Raw genomic sequence first — 18,405 nt, 5'->3', positions numbered from 1 at the left:
GTTTCTCTTTTTACCCAGGTGGGGTTTTTTCTGCTTTGTTCTCCTTTTTGGCTGCTTGGTTCCTTAGCTGGGCTACCTCAGTGCAGGGGAAAAGGAAAGGCTGAAATGCAGGGGTCCATTCTGCTTTGAGAATGACCATGCGACGTTGTAAGTGGTTGTACCGAGGAGGCTGCAACACGAGGTCCTGTGGGTCTGCTGCCTCGGTGCTCCCTGCGTGCCCTGGCCAGCACTTTTGTAAGTCAGAAAGTGAGGTAAAAATACACCTTTTCACACGTGCCCTCCTCCTGTCTGTCTGTGCTGAGGGGTCGTCCTGGAGATGGCCCAGAAGACGGAACGGAGGTGGGTGTGCCTCGGTGAGGAAGCAAGGCCTGGTCAGGGAGGTGAGGTGGCGGCCGCTGGGCCCCTGCCTTTCTGCTGAAGGAACTTGGTGACCGTTGCCCAGGGGATGTGGGAAGGGATGTTCCCTCCCCCTGGGTGGGCTCTGTGACTGCAGGGAGGGCAAGGAAGTGCCATGATGAGATGCCCCTTGTCTCCGTGCACTGCCAAACCCAGGCATGTTGGCCTCATGCCACCCACAGATCTGCTGCTCTTTTCCACCGGCATTGAACACTTTGAGAGGTAGAAACGCTATTTCCAGGCAATTCAGAAAGGCCACATGCAGCCTAGAATTCTTGTTGGCCATACCAGCTGCTATTTAGAAGAGGCTACATTCTCTGTCTTTATTGTGAGAGAAGAGAGAAGAAAGAAAAAGAATTGTTTGTCTGGCTTATTATCAGGGGTCTGAGCGAATGATCCATTTTTCAGGAATCAGATGAGTGACAGCTGGTGTTTGGAGCAGGAGATCAGACACTTGACACTAGGGATCCTGTTAGCTTTTCACTGACTCATCAGGTGACTCGAGCAAGTCATTCTTACTCTTTGTATTTTGAGTATTTTTCTCCTCTTCGAACATTCCCCTGATCCTTACAGTGTTATCAAGCACTGTTTTAAGTGCTTTACTTTTTACCTTTATTAATCCTAGAAACAGTTTCTAGGGTAGGTCCTGTTGTTATTCCCACGTGTGGCTGAGGTGCAAGGAGGTTAGATGACGTGCCTCGAGGTGGTAGAGTGGGGATTCCGACTCCGGCCACCTGGGCTCCTGAAGAGTGGAACCCACCCTTATTCACAAACGGTTAGCGAGAGCTGTCGCCCTGGAGGCTGCTGTTCCCTTGTGGACAAACACCCTGCTACATCCTCTCCTCTGGCTACTCCCCTCCTCCTCTAAGCGCCTTCGCTCTGCCCTTGTGCGCACAACGTCTTCGCTGATCCTCATCTCTAATTCCTCTCCCCTTCCTTGCCGCCCCTCCTTGGAGACTGTTTCCCACTGTCCTTCCACTTACATTGGGCTGAGGGTGACTCTTATTGCAGACTTCCTCCCCGGGGTTCTGTGACCTTATTATCTTACTGAGTTTCTCCCTACCTTTTACCACTACTTCACATTTTCCCAATTTTGAGTTCTTTTTAAATTATGATTCTACCCCCCCAGCTGACTCCTGGTTTTCCCTGTTCGGGGAGCAGGTCTCTTCTCAGGAACTGGGCCCCTGCTGGCTGGTGCAGCAGCCCACACCAAGCCATGCGTGTTTCCTTCCATGGTGGCCTGGTGGCAGGCGAGCTCATGCCCCTGGGAAATGTGTTGTGTCGCTCTCCTTACCTTGTCTGCTTTCAGTTTTGCCATCGCGAAAGGAGGCCGCCTGCTCCTTGCCGACGACATGGGCCTGGGGAAGACCATCCAAGCCCTCTGCATCGCGGCCTTCTACCGGAAGGAGTGGCCGCTCCTGGTCGTGGTGCCGTCGTCTGTGCGCTTCACCTGGGAGCAGGTCAGGTCTCCTTGTGTTGTGGTTTTGACAAAGAAGGTTTCCCTCAGGGTTAGAGGACCCAACTAACAGCTGGGGTATGGGGACTGAGATCTTCAAAGATCTGTTTCAGCTGAAGGTGGGAGGGAAGACGAGATGGCCTCCTAAGGCTAGGCTCCTGGGTCTCTGACGTAGCATCCGGTCAGACCTTCAGAGAAAAAATCCAAGGAGTCACAGAGCTCGGACTCCCCTCATTCTGTTGGCAGGCCCTCCCTGATTCCCTCTTGCACCCCTGATCATGGCACCTTTCATCTGTGCCACACTTAGTTTTCAAAACATATAGTTCCCATAATCTCACAATAGCCATGTGCGGTAGACACAGTGGGTATTAACCCCATTTATGGATGAGAAAACTGAATCTCAGAGAGGGTAAGCACCACCCTCCCTGCTCATGAGGAGCAGCGCAGGGCCCTGAGGCCGCCTCTCCTGTCTTCTTGGCCCAGGATTTTTGCACTCAGTAGAAGGGGGCGAGGACAGGAGGTTCACTGTCTACCTGGTGCCTTTGTAGCTAAAGATTCTGACATGAACTCAGCTTTATTATTGCTCAGCCTTGAGCTTTGTCTGCCATAAATCCAGGATCAGAGTGGCTCTGTGAAATGAATAAAAACCCATATAAGCAAACTTGGTGAGGAAGGAAGCCTCAGTTCATGCTCTCAGCTTTTTTCAGCTCTACGCTGCTGGTGGTGGCTGCCAGCCTCCTCACACCTCAGCTTCTTCCTGAGCCCCCCATGAGCCGCTTGTGGGGAAGAAGCAGCTCTGCCTGCAGCGGCTCAGCCTGGTTACCAGACCTGCCCTTCCAACGGAAGAGAAAGCCAAACTTTTAAGTTGTGCATTGAAACAATGCCACATTCTTTTCCGGCCCTTGTGATCTGAATTCTGCCATTACCTCTGGAAACAAATAATTCAACACTTACTTATTTTGTGTGTGTTAGATTCCTAGAGCACCCTAAAAAATCCTAGGGGAGGGTCAGATGGTCAGAGGGGGCTGGAGAAAGAACCAGCACCCCTTGTATTAGAGTAGTGTCAGCCCAGACACGCCAGGACAGCACCCAGACGCTGACAGGGAGGTGCCTGGTGGCTTCCTGTTGACCCTAGGTGCTGGCTTTGGCTAGAGATGGCAGCACTTGTGGAGACAGCAGGTGCTTTATAGAAAATATCACCATTAGTGTGTTCAGTGTTTTGAGCTCTGCTAAAAATTCCTTTATAAAATTCTTAAAATAGTCACGTTCTTTCTCTGCAGAAATGTGCTGTTTAGTGGTCACAGAAATGAAATCCACAGACATCACAGAGTGACTGCTGTGACTGCACTTGCCTGTAGAGGAAGGAAGTGTTCTATTAGTGGCAAGTGAAGGGGAGTGGATGGGTTAAGAGGAAGATGAGGACGGTTGCCATTTGTGAGGACAGGGTTGTGGCAAATGTGGGAGGATGTGGAGGGACAGGGACCAAGCTGAATCCTGAGGAAGCGTTAACATTGGTCCGCGTGGAGGAGTGCAGCTAATGGATTGGCTGGGGTCACAGTGGCCAGCGGCTGGGCTGCATCATCATTTTTGGGTTGGTTCTCTCCTGTCCTCCCCAGGCCTTCCTGCAGTGGCTGCCGTCTCTGAACCCAGAGCACATCAATGTGGTGGTGACCGGCAAGGACCGCCTGACAGCGGGCTTGGTCAACATTGTCAGTTTTGACCTTCTGAGCAAGTTGGAAAAACAGATAAAGACCCCTTTTAAAGTCGTCATCATTGTAAGTGACTTGGCAAAGTCTTTATCTCGGTAGAAACTTTCTTCTTAAAAGTCCCTAATCTTTCATATCTGTCAGCGAGAGTTGTTGCACAGAGCCCCACTCGGACTCCAGGAGAACAGAAACCATTGTCTTCGTTTTGTGGCGACCTGGCATTTCCTTTCTCTAAATTGGCGGTTCTCAGCGTTGGCTACATATTAGAATTCCCAGGGGAGCTTTTTGGAAAATGCGATTTACTAGTTCTGTGCTGGGGGTTCTAGCCCGTCTCCCTGACACGAGGGCATGTGTGGAAGGCCCGCAGGTGGACCCCAGCCCTGGAACTGCCAACGGTGGGCCTGCGTCTGGCGCCGTCTTAACAGAAAGGCACGGACGTCCTGTTCAAACAGTTAATCAGCTTGCTTCCAGCAGAGGGAAAGGCGCGCCCGCCCCGCCCCGCCCCGCCCTGCCCAGGAAAGTACTCTTCACTCTGGTCATTTTTTAAATGGTGGCTTTACCAGGGTCCCGCTCCCAGGAGTGACGGCACACCTTTCAGTTGCTGACGTTCCCTCTCCCGGTCTCTTGGCTGTTCCAGCCCCCGCTGTCAGGAGCTTGCTGTATGTCACGGCTCACAAATAACATTTCCGAAAGGGGTGCAGTGTTCTCCGCCCCTGCCCCTGTTGTGCAGTTCCCATCCCCAGGGCAGGGGACCGCTGGTAAGCGTTCAGGGGTGAAGCCTGCGGTGGGTGATTGCCAGCGGAAGTGTACCCGCGTTTTTCCTTTTGGCAAAACAGTGAAACCCAGTGCCTCCAGATGAGATGAAAGGTTCTTCATTCAAATGTGCGAATTTTAAAAGCCAGTGGCATTTTCCTTCTCTGAAAAATAGAATTCTCGACTGACTGCGGAGAACTCTATGCTCCAAGTTGGAGAGCATATCTTATCTCGGTGGAGAGAAAGGAAGGAGCTTTCAGGACACCCACAGAAGGAGCGTGTCCTAGCCGAGTGGGATGACAAGATTGTCGTAGAGACTCGGTGCCTTGGGTTTCCCGGCACAGGAGTGACTGTCGTGTTTGTGTGCTGGGGGTGGGGGGATGGGGGTGCATTTCTCCATCGGTCCAACTAGCAGTTGAGTCCCAGCTCCGCACCCTGTACAGCGCTGTGCACAAGGTGGGGGGGGGGGGGGTACAGTCAGTAGGACAGACAGACACATGCACAGAATACATTTTAGCGCTCTCATAGACTTGTGAACTAAGTGTTGTGGCCGCTCTGAGAAGGGTCTGTTTTAATGATTTGGACATGAGAATCATACTGTGTTCATAGCATAAGCAAACTTAAATGTTTATATTTTTTCAAAGCTAAAAGGTACCACATCTTTGGGGGAGCCATTTCTGGTTTGGCACCAATTCAGGTGTAGCTTTGAAAAATGCCAGCGTGCATGTGAAATGAAAACACTGGACGAAGTACCCCAGGACGGTGGAGGCGGTGCTGCGACGCGCAGGGAGAATGATGCCCTCAGGTCTCGCGTGTTCCTGTGTCAGGGGCTTGATTGTAATCGCTGCTCTTCCCAGCGGCCCCCAGGCGGATCCTGTCCCCATTTCACAGCTGATGGAAACTGCCCGTGAGAGAGGGTTACATAATTTGCCCATAGGCACAGAGCTGGCAAAATGGAGAGCCACTGATCGAAGCTGGATCGCACCAGGCTTTAGAATTCCTGTGTTTCTGTTTCTGACTCAAGACTTAATCTGCCATATGACTTTTAGCAAACCACTGACCACCACTCATGGTTTGTTCTTCAGTTACGGAAGATCCCTGTCCTCTTCCGACTCCAGAGAAATGCTGTAGGAAGGCATAAAGTGACGGTTCTGAGATGTTATATTTCTCAGATGTCACAGTTTTGAACATGAAGCTATTCCTGTGGTTAGTTATAATAGTGGTATGTTGTTACCCTTTGGTTAAAGAGCCCACACTGCCTTCCATATCCTCTGCACTTTGTGCTGTTTTCTCTACAAAACCCTTTTGCTTGTCTGTCATGTGGACTTACCATCAGACAGAAGTATGGATGCCACACCCCAGGTTTCTGGGAATAGATACAGTGACATTTGGGGATTCATCTCACACTCCCCTGCATTATGCTTTTGAGGTCCCTTTGTTGTTGTTGTTCATCTTAGCTGAAATAGAACCAGGGCGGGGGGGATTGTGCTCATGGGTCTTTAGCAGTAAGCCAGGATATTCCTGGTATCGCTATGCTAGGGCGACTGATACCAATGAGTGCTTATTAAGTGGCGGGACTATTCTAAGGGCTTTCCATGTGTGAGCCCGTTTACGACAGCCCAGTGCATTAGGGTCTGGTATTATACCCGCTTCACAGATGGAGACACTGGCACCGTGGAAAAGCCAAGTAGTTGCTTAGATTCACATAGCAAGTAATTGGAATGTGTACCAAAATAAAAAATTTCCCACAGAATAATAAGAATGTGTTAGGCACCCAATGAGCTTTAGAAAATATGACATCTTCGAGTTTGCTTATGCACAGAATACAGAGCTGTAAGTAGTCAAACTCCATGTTCTAAGCATGGCCATCGGTCCCTTGAGGACAGAAAGCCTGCCTTCTTCCCTCCTCCAAGTCCCCGCAGCACTTTGTCACTCCTGCTTCAGCGACAGCACTCATCCCATCCTCCGATCTGTTGTCAGTGTGGCTGACGTCCTTCCCGGACTGTGAGCCCCTAGGGGCGAGGGTGGGGCCCAGCAGAGACCCCCTCTCGGACGTTTGTTCAACACAGCCTGCGAGGTGGGCAGGGCGGGGCAGTCACTAACTCCACTTTACAGGTGCAGAACTGTGCTAAAGAGGGCAAGTGACTTGCCCAGAATGTAATGGAAAACTCACCAGAGCCGGGGGCCTGACCCAGGCCCATAGCCATCTCCTTGAATGAGAAAGTGCGGAGGGAGGATCTTTGATGTGTTGCTGTGCCAGGGCTGAGCTTAACGTGGGCTCTGCTTCCTTGCACACGGAATTTGTCCTTGTTCACCTACCCGCCTGTTTCTTTTCAGGATGAATCTCACTTCCTCAAAAACATTAAGACTGCCCGCTGTCGCGCAGCTATGCCCCTCCTCAAGGTGAGTCCCGCCGCGAGTGGACTTGGTGCCGGAGCCCACTTGGCATTGAGATCGGCTGTAGTTTGTTCTGCAGGCACGGGGTCCAGGAAAGCGGGGCCTGCAGGTTCCAGACTGCGGGCCATGGATGCAACTTAGTGTCACCTTAGGGCATCTCTGCTCAGGGCTGTGGTGCTGGGTTCCGTTTTCCTGCTGCCATCCTGCTAAGGAGCTCAGGGTCGGTGCAGTTTTCTCTGCCTCTCGAAGGCGAAGACCTGTTGACAGTCCCAGGCCAGGCGGGCAACTGCACTCCAGGTCTCCGGGGCCCCTCCTGGACCAGGCCGAGGGGCCCCCAGCGGCGTGTCCTACGGCCCAGCGGAAACCGCCTGTCCTCTAAGGCGCCGCGGAGCACGGCTCTCTGGTGCCCTGGAACCGAGGGAGATGAGTGACACTGAGGTGTGCCGTGTAAGCTGAGGCCCTCCCCTTGAGCCATCCTGAGCTGTGTTGTCCACGGGAGGGTCGGCCGGCCGGCCGTCCACCCACCCGGCCCTGGGGTGGTGGGCCGAGCGAGCCCCCGGCTGGCTGAGTCCTGGCTGCGGGGTCAGGCTGGGGGAGGGGGTGCCGCAGCATAGCACGGCTTCGAATCTGTCTGTGAAAGGGCTCTGCCCTGACGTGCCGTGGAAGCGCCTGCCTCCTCCGCGTGCACTTCCAGACTCGTGTTTTGTGTCCCGACAAAGGGAAGACCCCACCCCCCAAATTTCCTTCCATTTGTAGTGAGCTTTTTCTTAATATTGGGGGGAAATAGTGAAATTGGAAAAGTAGCTTTTTCTTTCATAACAAGGTAGGGATCTCAGAGGTGATGTTGGGGGGAATCTGTGTACACTGAGCAAACAAAAGTGCATGTTTGTCTTGTGCTTTTAGTTGTTTTATTTACATATTATCTCGTGTCTGTGTGTATAGCATTTTAAAACTGTAGCTTTTATTGCCTAAAAGAAGCTTTAAATTCTACCTCAACTAGGGAAAACCACTGTGTTAGATGTTGGTGCAACTTACTAGCATTTGAAAATTAACTTAATTTTTCCACCTCCCCGCAAGACATACACAAGTGTCTACTCATTTCAAGTTGTGTTTTGTTTTAGGAATAACAAATTACGTGATAATAGCAAGTAATATGATACACCTTCCAAAGCAGGATTATGTCATGTGCTCTGAACTTAAAAATAAAAGTCCTTTACTTAAAAACCTCAATCCTCTGCTCATGTTTCCCTTAAATATGAGAGCCGTTTATGGACACTCTTAAATGCAGTGTTTTTCCCAGAGTGCCGCCCTTCTTTTGGGAGGCTTTAATATGTACTCTTTTGAAAAATGTTAGTAGACCTTGGTACTGTAGTTCCAATATTACAGCTATAACTAAAATTAAATCTGTACCCCTGATTGTTTAGACAAAAGGAACTGCACAATGGATAGATTGTATCATTATCAGTGTAACAGGAAGCTTCTCAGGAACCATCTTGTGAGTGCAGCCAGTGCCTGGTGGGGCATCAGGACCACACGCTGGGCTCTGAAATGTGTGCTTCTGAGCCAGGCCATTTAAAGCAGCATTTACATCTTTAATATCATGGGCATATTTCAAAGTGACATATTTAAAGCAAATCTTTTAACTGTTGTTATGCTACTGTGCATTTGCTGTGGAATTTGGGTGAGTTAACAATAAAACAGGAGTCAGGAATACAGTCTGCTGTTTATGCAGGTGCCTTAAAGCCTCTCACCTCTATAAAGTTGACTTCACATGATGCCAGACTGTTGTCAGGACCGAGTGGACGTAGGGGTGAGGCGTTTTGTGTTATTCTGTTAACCTTTCATCTCTGCTGTATTTTCGTCTAGGCTGGAATTTCTCAACCTTGCCAACCTATTAACTTTTGGGGCTGGATAATCCCTTATTGTGTGGAGCTGTCCTGCGCGTTGTATGATGTTTAGCAACATCCCTGGTCTCTACTACTAAATGCCAGTTGTACCCCTGCATTGTGACAACCAAAATTGCCAAACATCCCCTGGGGGGCAAATCACTGCTTCCCATCTCTACGGAGAACCACTGATCTAGATATGCTGAGGAAATGAATCTAAGTATTTTTGGAACAAGAGGAGAGTTAGAAGTAAAATAGGCCTTCAAAAATCCACTTAGAAAGAGGTAGAGGGAATTGGTTTTATGGTGATGGATAGCGACTAGGCTTTTGGGAATGATCACTTTGGAGTCTACAGATATCAGATAATGAAGTTGTACGCCTAAAACTTATATAATTAAAAAAAGAAAGGTCATATGAGAACCTAAATTAATATCTCTTGATTGCTTCTCTAACTCGTGCATCTCTTAGAACTATATTCTGGTAATATATTTCAAAATTTTTAATATTTCAAGGTCTTTCAACAAATGTGCATGAAGAGATAATTAGTTTATATCATATCATCTGTGAGATAGCCGGGCAAGGTCACATCTGGACAATGTGGGTTCACAAATGACGTGTAGGGGACATGTTGCTTAGATTGTAGGAGACTGGTGTCATTGGGCCAGGGGCGTGTGACCGCTCTCTCTTTCCATAGCGCTGTTTGCCTGGGCTACTAAGCAAGAGTCTATTTTTATATATAAATGCGGTAGGCAAGACAAAACTATAAAGAACATTTTTATAATCATCTTTATTCCCTCCAACAGTGAAAACCACTGTTAACAGTTTGGTTAGTTTTCTAATATGTCAGTCGAGGGCAAGGTCATCATTTTTAATGGCTGCTGAGCATCTGTTACATGAACATATTTCATAGTTTAACCCTTAGTGTCGGACGTTGTTTTGCTATTATAAATAATTCTGCAAATCAACATCATCTGCATATTCGTAGCTTTCTTACTTTGTCCTTTTAAGGTGAATTTCCTTACTCAGAATTGCTGGGTCGTAACTTTACCTTTTGGTGAGTGCCTGTGGGTTTCAGTCTGGGCAGGCATCACATCTCCTCTCCCACTCCGCCCGAATCACAGGGCCTCTTTCCCCACGCGCCGAGCACCGAAGGTTAGCAGCGTGTTCCCTTTGGAGCAGTGAGAGGTGTTTGGGTTTTCTTTAGCTGCGTTTTACATACAGTGCTTTTTATTGTTACAACAATATTATAACATTATTAACATACCCAATTATTTCTTTAGAGGGAAAAAGATCTCCAGAATCCCACCATTCTTTCCTAATAAATAACTCTCTTCTTGTGTGAGTAGAGTCATTTTTACTATTTTATCTATTGACTTGCTAGATGAGATGAGAATAGTGGTCTAAAATGTATGAGCTCTTTCTTTTTATTAAAGTAGTTTAAATAGATGATATAAGCAAACAGTACAAAAAGGTATAAAATGAAAATATTTCCTTTTCCCACCTCTGGATCCCCAGTGCCTTGATCTCCTTCCCCAAAGGCAGCCATACTAAACCATATTTTCAGGTTTACCTCTAAAAACTAACCTGTGTCCCGGTAAGTGCACACATGTTTCCTTCTCCCTTCTTAGACCCTTCTACAGCCTCGGTTTTGCACCTGCTTTTCTTCTCTTCATAGTGTATCTTGGGACTCATTCCACCTCGTTCCAGGTGACTTGACCGCCTTCTTACAAATAGAATTCTCTTGAGTAGTAGCATTCTGGAGAATATGTCATAATATGTTTTATCTACTTCCTTTTGATGGATTTGTAACCAGGCTTTGACTATTGCATGCAGCACAGTAATGACTATCTTTTCATAGAATATGCAAATAGAGAGTACAAAACCCAGTTCCTCTGCGTCCAGAGGATGTGGCGCTCTGCCCCAGGTGACCGGACTACAGGAGGAGTCCCTGGGGTCTGGCTAGTCTGATAAATTTTTTCAGTTTCATCACAGAATCAGCCTTAAAATGAAAAGTATGGGATCAATACTTAAGTTAAAGTCGACGTTTTTTCAAAGGAAAAACCCCCACTTTATGTGTACTGTATTAATACTATACAAGAGTGTTTTGCATGCCTTGAAGTTCAAAATGGCATAACTTTAATCAGCTGTAACGACAGGGTGGGGCAAAAGTAGGTTTACAGTGGTGAGTATGTGAAACACAGAGTTTATTCTCGTGTTATTTTTATTAATTATTGTGTTATTTTTTCCATACGAACAATTATAAACCTGTTTTTGCCCCACCCTGTATATCATTTGACATATGCTCATGACATTGTTGTATTTTTTAATCAGTACACCTGTAGGCACAGTCTTTATTTGGCCAAGAACTACTTGCCTTGTATGTAGCATCAGAATTTCATTAATACCAAAGCAGCAGCACTCACATAGCTTGAAAGCACGACAGTTATCATGCAGATCAGTTTAGTAAAGACAGTGCCATCCAGACTTGTGACTGGGACTTTGTCTCTTTTTGGAAAAAGGCTCAAATTTACAAGGAAACATTTTTATGTGAAATGTATAGACCTAACCAGAGACTCAGGAAGGCCACTTACCAGGTATCACTGAATGGTAGGTGGCTCACTGCTGGTCCTTGGGGTGGCTTCTGGTTAACAGTGGTCATAATGATGCCATTTGTCTTGGTTAGGTCTTGTTTGTCACGGGAACTGACGTTGTCAGGAGCAGTGAAGAGTAGAAGCTCAATCTTGTACGCAGACTGCAGTCGCTGGATTTCTCCTAAACATTGAGTTTTCCCTCTTGTGCTCAGGCTTTAAATGAAACTACAGGTGTTGATTCTTGTTACTTCTTGGGGAGTGGCTACACTCTTGCACTTGTCTTTGATCTTGTACTTTTGGTCACTTGTAGCTAAGCTGTGCTTGCCACTCTCCTTTCTAAAGATTCTATAATGACTTCCAAATTAAAACACAGCTCAATGCCAGGTTAGTCCTGCCACATCAGGACTAACGAATATTGGGACACTTGGGTGGTATGGGCTTGGCCTCTTTGGTGTCACCTGTCTTCTCATGTTCTATCTCTAAATCACAGGGGGCTTTGCCTCTAGCATAAATTTATTGAGAGTACCATTAGGAATGATATTGGCTATAAGAATGGGACTAAGCTTTAGGGAGCATGACTTTTTTCCTAGTCTGGGGTCTTGGTGAAATATATTATGGCCAATCAGAATAATTCAGTAAAGCAAATTATTGGCTCAGCTGGGAAAAAAAAGAGGTAACTACAGAAAGTGATGAAGAATTCCCAGACTGCATCTTGTATGATCATAAAAAACAGTTTCAGCTCTTTTCCTACGATAGAACATACTCCTGGCTCATTTTTTTAAATCTGTAGGTTATTGCTTTGAATTACTTCATCGGATTCTCCTTGGCAAATTATATATTCCAACTTGTCCTGCTGTCGGCCTGCAGGGCTGCCCCACCCGTGACGCACAAGTGCTAAACCTGGCCTTCAAGGTCGTCTGCCCCCTACAGTGTCTGCTCCTGTCAATCACATAATTTCTCTCAGGCCACATAAAAATTATTTTTTACTTTGTTCCATTGTGGATTACTTGGGTGCTGTTTTCTTTCCTTAGACAGAGGGGTTAACTGCAAAGTGTTCGATGTAGTGTTGATTTATGTAGTTTTATGCATTTATATTTTCCTAGAGTTGGAAGTTCTCAGGGGTGGAGGGTGACACATAAATGATGTGCAGCTGCGCACGATAAAGGCATTATGGATGACAGTGAAGACAGTACGAACGGGTCGGGGCTGAGCAGGGAGCAGGCGAAGTCATCTCCTAACTGATGAAACTCCGTCCTGGTTTCTTTTCAAGGCCGGCCCTTTCCCATGATGCTGCCTCCGCTTCCTGACACCCACCAGTGCCCATCAACGGTTCTGTCACCCCCTCGCCTGGGCAGTGTGTGGGAGGACCGAGACGGCACTGAGTCTACTCTGTAAATGTCTAATAGAGGACCGTGGAGTGAATTTCCATCGCCTGATCTCAGAGCCGCTGCCCAGGCTCCATCCCCGGGCAACAATAGCAGCAACCTGGGGAATAGGTTTGGGATGATGGGCTGATTTTCTCTTATTGATAAGACTTTTCATTTTCCCTGTTTCATTCAAATGGCCTTGAGCCAAGGCAAGCAGTGCTACAGACGTCATTCAAGAAGCTCATTGTTATTTTAATGAGCCTGCATTAAACTGTGCAGGAAATTAGAGGGCCTGGGTAATTGAACTGGGGAAAATTATAGCGGGAGAAATTCATAGCTCTCCTGTCATAATGGAAGTCAGTATTGGCGGCTGCTGAGAGGGCAAAAGTGCATCTTGAGAATTGTATATACTGTATATTTATAAGGAGTCATTTCTCTTCCCTCTGTTGCACCTTTATTTATTTATTTTTATGAGGCAAGTGTATCCATTAGAAAACCTAATTTCCTCCCTGAGGTGATTTACTGCATGCCGTTGCCTTACACTACTTTATACCACTGTCATTAACTCAAGGTTTCGGTGGTTAACAAGCTGTTTCTAGACAACCGAGCTCTGCAGTAGGGTCCCTTCCCAGAGCCGAAATGAATTTCATCTCCAGTAATCTTTGGCGATTACGTGTTCTAATACAGAGGTGGGATATTGGGGCCTGATCCCCTTGGGTCCGGTTGGCGTCGGGATAGTAAGAACCTGAAGTTTGTCGTTGAAATCAACCAACTCTTATTTCCATGCTGCCCAGTGCTGAGCTGCTGTGGACTGGGGCTGCGTAGGGTAAATAGACCTGGGTCCCACCTTTGAGGTCCTTATTAACTGCAAAATGGGCTCAGTCAGGGGTCTCTGGGCTCAAAGCATTGTGCAGCTGAGCAAGTGATGGCCTTTTTTTTTTTTTTTTTTTTTTTCTTTCTCCTCTAAAGAAAATCAAATCACAGGCTTATACCTCTCATCCTGGGAGGGAGGGAGGGCTGGTCCTAGGTGTCGTCTGCTCCGAAGTTCAGCTTGGATGTCAGAATCCATGCTGAAAGTTCAAGCCTGTTGCTATCTCCCCCGCTTCCGCTTCCTCTTCCAGTGCTGGATTCTTTGAGTTTATGACATGGTCCTCAGGACACTAATTAGCTTCTTCGTGAATATTTTTCAACATATGGTGAACATTATTAATTACTTACTTTGTGCCAAGCACTGTGCTACAGCAAATGAAGGTGAATACAGCCAAGTCCTTGACGTCAAAAAGCTTGCAGTCTAGTGAGGGGGAGAGAAAAGCGAATGTGCCAAGGACCGATGAGATGTGCAGAGGGTGCTACAAAGACTGCTTAGGCGATGACATGCCGACGCTTACGTGGGTCATGCCATGAGGTTCTCTGGACACACTTTATTATTTTTAATCCGCCATGGTACAGCAGTCCCCAGCCTTTTTGGCACCAGGGACTGGTTTTGTGGAAGACAGTTTTTCCACAGACAGGGTCTAGGGACAGGAGGCAGAGCTCAGGCTGTAATGTGAGCAAAGCTTCACTCACTCACCCGCCACTCACCTCCTGCTGTGCGGCCCGGTCCCGAACAGGCCATGGACCCGTACCCCTCCGTGGCTGGGGGTTGGGGACCCCTGCTCGAGAGTACGGCTGGTCCTTAGTTGGAGTCTAGATCCACCTCCATGCAGCAGTCAGTGCAGCCAGCAATCAGAGTGCCCAGGAAGTGAGAGCTGTTCGCGCTAGTTTCCAGGGGATATTGCCATCCCTGGGGCTTCTGTCTCACTGGGGCTTTTGGGATAGTCCCCATGTGCTCCTCTCTGTCCTCAGCACCTCTGGCTGTTTGTTTCCTAGGTTGCCAAACGCGTGATCTTACTGTCAGGCACGCCAGCCATGTCGCGACCCGCAGAGCTCTACACGCAGATCATTGCCGTCAAGCCCACGTTCTTCCCTCAGTTCCATGCCTTTGGCCTTCGCTACTGTGACGCCAAGAAGGTACGTATTCTTGCTTTCCTCACCAGCCCACGCACCTGTCACCCTGATTTTGACACTTACCTTTGTGTCCCTGTCTCTGATGATGGTTTGATCAGAAGAGCACCAACCAGGGAGCTGAACGGGGTGTGGCTCTGCTCTGACCTGGGAGTGTCCTGGGAGTAAGATGAGAACAGTCCCTCCTAGTCTGAATGCTCCTGGGGATTCCAGGCTAGTGTTTTCCGGCAAAGGGACCAGTGGCTAATGCATAGGTGCGTGGAGCCCGCAGAGCCAGCAGCTCTTTGCCGGGGAGAATGGCACTGGCTCAGCTGGAGGCGAGGCCGAGGCCTCTGGCAGGGGAAACAGAGTTGATGAGGCAGGAGAAGGTCCCTTGGCACGGGAGGTATATGAAACAGACCTCTGGAAAGGTGAAAACAAAGGCAAAGGAAGCCTCCGAGCAGGTGGCATGGGGAGCGTGGTCTCGCGCCGCCTCAGCGGGCTCTCCCCAGTGAGCCTTGACTCATCGTCGTGCGTGGAGCCTCTGACTGCACATCATTTCTGCGAACGTGGTGCCAGGGCAGCAGGTGCCTCAGCAGCTACAATCTGTGCAGCTCCCGTTCTCCAGAAATGGCGGGGGAAGCCATATAAACACAAAGGCCGTGGCAAGGGAAATCTTGATTTCCGAGACCTTGGGATTTTTTTTTTTTAAATGGGAAAAAAAATGTACTTAGTGACATGGGGAGATAGAAGAGTGGAAAAAATAAGATGTAAAACTTTTCCTCTCACTCTCCATTTCTTCCGTTCTCCCTTCCTTCCTCTCTCCTCCTCGCTCCTCCTCTCTCATACAGGACTGGAAGGTAATACACACCAAAATGATTCCTTTTATGAGCCGAGAAAAATCAACATTTTAAAAAATGTCTACACTGCATTATACACAAATCCCAAATTCTTCCTGTTGGGCCATTGACTCCATTAGTGCTCAGTAGTCTGACGAAGCCAGCTGAGCATGGGATGCCGCTCTCCTCAGGTTCCTTTGTTCCTCTTCCAAAGCCACCCACTGCAAAAGGATGGCCTTGCCAGACAAAGGGCGACCGTCAAAAGATAAATCGGTTGCTTTGTTTTCCTCTTGGTCCTCCAGTTTCTCACTTTTGAATATAGATCATAAAAAATCCAGCTACTACGAACATTCTCTCTAATTAACCAGAGGGAAGGAGTCAAGGAGGCTGAGAGGAGGGGAAGTTGCCTGCTTTGCTCTTTTATCACTGGATCGCCTCGTCTGCCAGTAGATCACAGGCCATGTGCATGGGCGTGTGTGAGCTGCATCTTTGCACAGGTGAATTTTGCAGATTCCCTGTGTAGGGACCCTCTGTCCAGAGGACCTTGGCTGGTCCCGTGCTCACCTCTGCAGTCTGGAGGCCAACTCCGGTGAGCAGAGAAACGCAGAGAGGATGGGCCTGCTCCCCATGCTGGGGGCTGGTCGCAGTTCCTTCACAGCTGCGGTCTTCTCCTGTGGACCGATCACATCTGACATCCTGTCCCCCCCGGCAGTAACCGTGTTGCCAGTTGCCTTTTCAGAGTACACCAGCGCTAGGTTTGACCTGTGGGTGGCCAAAGAGGCTCTGCCCCAAATCCTTGTGAGGTCTTTTTCTGAGACGTGTAATCCACAAATGCCTCCCCTGCATAATTCTTTCACCTCTGGTGTTGTTCCTTCTGCCTTCTGCAGGCTGAACTAGGCCTCTCTGCGGTGGCCCTGCAGAGGCCGGGCCGCCCCAGAGTGTGGCAGACCATAGCCAGAGCTTCCAGGGTGTCCTCCTGCCCTTGTCTGCGGTCACGTCTCCCTTCCAGACCAGCAATGTGCTCTTGGTGCGCCCAGCATGTTTCTTGGCCAGAGCTGGGAGATCCATCCATGTCAGGCGGCCATAGCCAGGTTGGCCGAAGCCTGTGTACATTCCCCGTGTCCATCCCCAAATATAACATGAGAAAGGATGACCCAGTGAACCAGCCTCTTGTCTGTGTGGCTATTCATTTTTTTCCCCTTAATCGGCAGAGTGGTTTTTTGCTGCGATTAGGCTGCTTTCTCGTTGGGAAGAGACACACTGTCCAGGGCCGCCACCACCTCCATCTTGGCTTTGTGGTGCCTTCGCTGTTTCGGACCCTCCAGTGGGATACAGCCCATCTGTTTGTGCGTGTGCCGGGATCCTGGTTTGCTTGGCCAGATGGAAGCACAAGTCCTAGTCACGAGCATTGCTGACCGTGTGGTGTGGGTAGGGGTGGTTTCCGTCTTCTCGAGTAGCTCTCCCTAATCCAGTCTCCAGAAAGTCCATAATCTGAAAAGCAGAGGGAAGATTCACTAATTTCTCTTTCTAATTTCTACTTTTGTAACCATGGCCCTCATCGTCCCTCATCAGTATAGTAAGGTCAGGCTTCTCAAGCGCCTAAACTCTGCCCCATGAGGCTCCACGTGGCCCTGAGTTCGAACACCAAACTTTGGTTCCTCTCTTTAGTGCAGATTGTGTCTCCCTTTTCCCGGTTATTCTCCTGTGACTTTGTCAGCCCTGAATCTGGCCTTGTCTTGTGGGCAGTGCCCCTGCCGCGGAGGACTAGCTGGACTCTAAAACCTCATTAATTCAGACCTTAAGGATTTCTTCTTTGTGATCAAATCACAAATACGTTGAGCCACTGGTTTGCATCGAAGACACTGACTTTGGAGAAGTGACTGCAGCTTCCTCATTGCCCGCGCCAAGATCACAATGTAAATAAGACTGTCTGCCTTATTTTTAACTACTTTTTTAAACAGAAAATAAAACTGTTCAAGTACTTAGAAAATAGCCACTTAGTTTCAAACAAAGTATTTATAATGTAAATTGTAGTGCTTTGCAAAGTGAACTGCAAACCACTTTTAGCTGGCTACTGGGACAGGAACTTTCTCAGTTATTAAATATACTTCGTTAATAAAATTTGTGAGGCACTTTCGCTATGGGTCAGTCCAGATTGTATATTGTGTACACGGTCCCTCAAAACCCTTCATATGTGATTTGTGCCTTTGTTCTATTTGCAAATAATCCACTTTCTGAAAGGGATCTTCTCTCCCTTGGTTCTTGGAGCACAGGAGGTAAGGGCCAGCCAGGGATGGGAGGGGCCGATGGTGGAGTTCATTGCCTTCACTCGTGAAACTGTCCCTTCCTGTGTGCCTAGTCTCCCTCCACCGTCTCCCCAGTTTCTCGTGCCATCCTCGGGTTCACCCTTTGCCGCCTCCTTGCTGTCCGGTACCCGCTCCCCCCGCCCGATAACACAGTCAGAGGTGGGGCCCTCCTCATCTTCATGTTCTTTCTCCCACCCAGCCCCGTGCCTCATGCGTGGTACGTGTTCAATGTAAGTGTGTTGGATTGTGATTAGTCCAAAGTCCTATTTTAAATCTTTGGTATTGGGTTTTAACCTGCAAGATTAAGAGCTGATAATATTAGAATTTAGGAGCATGATATCCAAATTAATTATGATATCGTTTTGTTCCCAGCATGATTTTTATTTAAAGCAGCCCGGAGCCACGGCCGCTCTTTGTGTGTGTGGCCAGCTTCCTGCGTGCATAGGAGCGGCTGGAGAGAGAGCCCCACGCGGAGCTCATTTTTAACCCCATAACTTGAAGGCATTTGCTGAGAACTTCCTGTTGATTTCAGAGATTTTTTTTTTTAAAGACATAGCTTTTGATTTTTTTATGTCTTTACCGTTGACTTTCTCTTTGTATTTTCAAGTGAGCAAAGGTTTATAGGACACCTACCATGTCTCCATAATTGTACAAGGTCCACCAGCCCTGGAAAATGAGCAAGGCTCGCCCTTACCCGTGGTAGTACACAGTCCAGGGGATCGTGA

The 18,405-nt window shown here is 48.2% G+C and overlaps 1 protein-coding gene across 1 annotated transcript in view; it reads left to right on the top strand.

Annotated features, from left to right (window-relative positions):
- The window catches only part of SMARCAL1 (SWI/SNF related, matrix associated, actin dependent regulator of chromatin, subfamily a like 1), a 51,758-nt gene that overhangs the window by 15,506 nt on the left and 17,847 nt on the right, over positions 1-18,405 (top strand). The window contains exons 8-11 of the mRNA XM_054585679.1: positions 1,706-1,856; positions 3,469-3,627; positions 6,649-6,714; positions 14,422-14,562. Of these exons, the coding sequence (XP_054441654.1) occupies positions 1,706-1,856; positions 3,469-3,627; positions 6,649-6,714; positions 14,422-14,562 (517 nt within the window). The remainder of the gene's footprint in view (positions 1-1,705; positions 1,857-3,468; positions 3,628-6,648; positions 6,715-14,421; positions 14,563-18,405) is intronic.

Source organism: Pteronotus mesoamericanus, unplaced genomic scaffold (genome assembly GCF_021234165.1).
Source record: "Pteronotus mesoamericanus isolate MK-2021 breed Mesoamerican mustached bat unplaced genomic scaffold, CSHL_Meso_final contig_90, whole genome shotgun sequence".
In the NCBI taxonomy this organism is placed as follows: domain Eukaryota; kingdom Metazoa; phylum Chordata; class Mammalia; order Chiroptera; family Mormoopidae; genus Pteronotus; species Pteronotus mesoamericanus.
This window is presented reverse-complemented; position numbering and strand designations above follow the sequence as displayed.